At 43.0% G+C, this 3,997-nt stretch overlaps 1 protein-coding gene across 3 annotated transcripts in view; it reads left to right on the top strand.

The window, feature by feature from the left end:
* Positions 1-839: 839 nt before the first annotated feature.
* Positions 840-3,997, top strand: part of LOC101846995 (PDZ and LIM domain protein 3) — a gene marked incomplete at its 5' end in the record, with an annotated part of 31,381 nt that continues 28,223 nt past the window's right edge. For all 3 annotated transcript variants that reach the window (XM_013088942.2, XM_005110011.3, XM_013088941.2), the window contains 2 exon segments: positions 840-981; positions 2,334-2,512. In XM_013088942.2, the coding sequence (XP_012944396.1) occupies positions 840-981; positions 2,334-2,512 (321 nt within the window).

Here is a 3,997-nt window from a genome sequence, read left to right as displayed (position 1 = left end):
CCACCTACAGGGGCGATACATGGTCTAGCTTAATTTTGTTGCTGATATGATTTCCGCTACCGATACATGATTATAAAGTAGGGGTCAGAAAATAAAGGATCTTAGTCACATTTTTTCTAAAAATAGAGTTCCTAGTATGACCAAAGATACAAGTAGAGAATCTTTGGTATGACGACACACGTCAGGGTTGCTACACAATACATCATTTAAATGGAACGGCTGTATGTATGGCTTTAAATCAGAATTATGGCATATCCAAATTACCCAAACTCGGTTGTATATTCATTCTTCAGTCTAGCTGGTTGGAGGTCGCCACCTGTAGGTCCTACTTCCTTACTTTCCCACTGTAGTTTCTGCCTGTTTCTCTTACCTTTTTCCCAGCACTAAGTGACCTTTGTTGTGTCGATGTGTTTCTCTTTTCTCAACCAAACAGAAACGTATGTACTGTATTTTTTTCATATCAAACATCTAACGTCCTTATTTGTCACCCTTCATTCCTTTGTATGTTGCTCTCTAATACTAGTTGAACCTCTAATTTTCGGCAATTGCTTTACCTATTGGTGTTCCAAAGTGCCGTAGTGGGTGGTTGTCGGGTGCTCTGGTGTGATTTGCTCCTTCTTTACTCTCAAACAACTAGATCTAACGTCTTTATCTCTCCTCCTTCTTTTTATGTTTGTTACTCTCTTGTAACACCTCTAATTTTCGGCTCTTATATGACCTTATTGTGTTCCAAGTGCCGTAAAACTCTTACTAAAACTAACTAAACAAGTGCCGTAAAAACTTACTAAAACTTTTTTTTAAAATTCCGAGTAACATTAATTTGTCTTTTGTACCACCAGGGGCGCTGTGAAGATCTGGAAGCCGCAAGTGACGCCACTGAGTGAGCTCCGGCCACAAGAACTGAGGACAATCCAGTCGGCCACAGGGGAAGACATCACGCCCGTACAGAAAACCTCACTGGCCATCAACAAACCTCCAGATGTAAATTTTCACTCTATTTTATTGTATTTTCTATTTTTGGGGGTATTGAAATACACGTATATGTATTTTTACACCACAGTCGACACAATTTAAATCATATTGCAATTGGGCTTCCAACCCTGCCTGTCAGGGCTAACACTGGCTGAGAGGGATACAACATCTCAGAAGAAAGACGCAGACACTCGATAAAAATATTTTCGTAATACCTGACGTCTATCGTCCGTATCTCTCCCCCTTCTTTTCTTTGCTTGTTACTATCTGTAGCACCTCTAATCTTCGGCACTTTCATGACCTTTTCTGTTTTGGAATTGCCGTGAAATTCTTATCAAAACTAAAGGCAGGGTAAAAACTTAGTGAACACTCTTTGTAGAGGTGATAAGTAGGTCCCTTGTACCTTATCTCCATCAGGAGCGCGGGTAGTTGAAGGGCGCCACTGGTAGGTCCTTATAGTTCTTTTGTTTCTTTCTGTCTGTCTTGCTTCTTCCCTGACTACATGACCGTTATCATGTCGATCTATGTGCTTTTCTTTACTCAAACTCAAACTCAAACTCCGGGTAGCGAGGAAAGCATTTCCTTCTCTAAAATTGTCTTCTTCCACCTCCTTTGCTGCTCTCTATGAAAGTTTTGTCGTCTGCTTACGTCTCCACTTTCTGCCCCCACCCCCTCACCTCCTTTGCCTCCTCCTCTGGGCTCCTGACTCTTTCTGCAGCCTTTCTCCTGCTACTCCTTGGCTCCTTCTTACTGCTGTCTTTTAACCGCGCTCCTGATCTTCTGGTAGGAAAGATGTTAACCTAGCCTTCCCGGACTAGGGCGAAAAATCTCGGAGGTCCCGAGTGCAAGTTGCGCACGTTAAAGATCCCTTGGTGGTCTAATCGATGAGAGTAGGCTTCGGCCGCCACCTGGGCAAAAATTCAAAATTTCCTACCTACTGAAAATATACGCCCAGGGGTCATTTTGTACCCCGGAGTTGTATTCTTCATATTTTAGAATACTTCTAGTACGAGGGTCTCTTTGAAACGTTCAGTATTTCTCAAAAAATCATTTTGACAGACTGCTGTGCAAAGCGGACGGATCGGATTAACGAGTAAACTTCCTTTTTGGAAAGTGGTGGCGCTGAGTTCCCCACGTCGTATGGATACGATAGCAAAACACGACGTGCGGATAGGGTTAATGTGTGTCCCGTGCGCTCATTTGACCTTATGCAGTTGCGAGCGCCGTAAACCGCTTTCACCCCCCCCCCAAAAAAAAAAAGAAAACCCAAGAACACCAACAAAACAAAACGAAACAAAACAAAAAACAAACTCAAAGTCAATGTCAAGCTCAAACTCAAATTTTAAATCCAAACCGACCAGGAGCCATGCACGATCGGGAGCAGCCATAACCGCCGCGCCCAGCCATTCGGCCAGCCCAAGGTGGCGGTGCCCAACGTGGTGCATTCCCAGTACAACTCTCCCATGGGGCTGTACTCTGCCGGGAACATCGCAAACTCCTACAGCCAGCAGACCCAGGGCATACAGAACCAGATGGCTGGGTGGGTAGCCTTGTGGTAGTTGTAGTTGTTATTATTATTATTATTATTATTATTATTATTATTATTATTATTATTATTATTATTGTTATTGTTGGTGTTGTTGTCGGGTTAAGAAGACTAAGTGGGTGGTTGGCGTGTGCTCCTGTGTGGTTTGCGCCTTCTTTCCTATCAAACATTAATTGTCGTCCTCGTCTCTGCTCCGTTTTCGCGATTGTTACTGTCTCGCAACACCTCTGTTCTTCGGCACTTATGTATGACCTTAGTTTGTTGCAAGTGCTGTAAAATTCTTACTAAAACTAAGAAGACTGGGGGATGAGTTGTTATTGTTGTTAATGCTACTGCTGCTGCTGTAGTAGATGTTGTTGATGATTATTTATTTTTATGTTTTGCTGTTTATATGCCAGTATGATCGCTGCAACAAAATATTGTTGCCGTACCATTAATTGGTCTGGTCGGTGAGCGATCTCATGAACCCATAGGGCGGAGTTCTTTCTATTCCTGCTTCTCTGTTTTACTATTTCCAGTGCAGGTTCTTTACTTGAATTGGAAATGATATACTGTTACACGATATGCTTATAATAAATTAAGTTTAGCATAATACTGTGTTTATTAGAACTTTGCCTACAGCAGTATCCCATGTTTACTTATAATAAGATGACCAATTAATTTACTGACTCGTGGTGAAAAATATTTTAAATTGATCACTTTCAATCATTTTCCATTGTTGTACAATGTGTTTATGGCTTTGTTTTATTGTATATAGATCTACCACGCTTCTGTTAAGGCTCGCCTCTCATTAATTTGTGGTTTTTATGTCTACTTCCCACCCTAGTCCCCACTTCTTACGTCTTACTTCTCTCTACAGCGAGCGTGTTAATTAGTAACATACAGTCTCATTCCACAGCTCCCACCGGAGTGAACACTCTAGCTGTGTGTTCTGAGTTGTACGTTATAGAAATTATATATGTGTAATGTTACACCACACTCGCCCTTTTCTCTTCTTCTGTCCATGCTTTACTGCCCCCCCCCCTCCTTTGTCCCTTCCACTCTTCATCCCGCTTCCCCATACGATTCCATCCAACTCTCTCTTTCTCCCTCTCTCTCTCCCCCCCTCCCGTCCCCTTCTTCCCTTCTACCTCTTTTCCCTCTTCAGTTGCCATGTTTCCTCCTCCCCACACACCCATACCCCCTACCCCTATACTCCTTTTCTACTCCACCCATCTCCTCCCTCGCCCCGTTCTCTGCCCCCCCCCCCTCACCAACTCCCTTTCCTAGACTCGCTAGCGCCAATAAAAAGAGCGTCGAACTTCAATTTGTCCTTATCTCTTCACCTTTTCTCTGTGTGTTACTTTCCAGTAACACCTCTAATCTTCGGCACTTGCATGACCTATTTGTGTTCCAATTGCCGTATAACTTACTAAAGCTGAATATCTCCAAAACTTTATCGGTGCCTACACCGAGTAGTTGTGTGAGGTTGACCCACGG

The sequence above is a fragment of the Aplysia californica genome, unplaced genomic scaffold (assembly GCF_000002075.1).
Source record: "Aplysia californica isolate F4 #8 unplaced genomic scaffold, AplCal3.0 scaffold00840, whole genome shotgun sequence".
NCBI classification, from domain to species: Eukaryota; Metazoa; Mollusca; class Gastropoda; order Aplysiida; family Aplysiidae; genus Aplysia; species Aplysia californica.
Note: the sequence above shows the minus strand (reverse complement) of the source record. Positions and strands in the feature narration are given on the sequence as shown.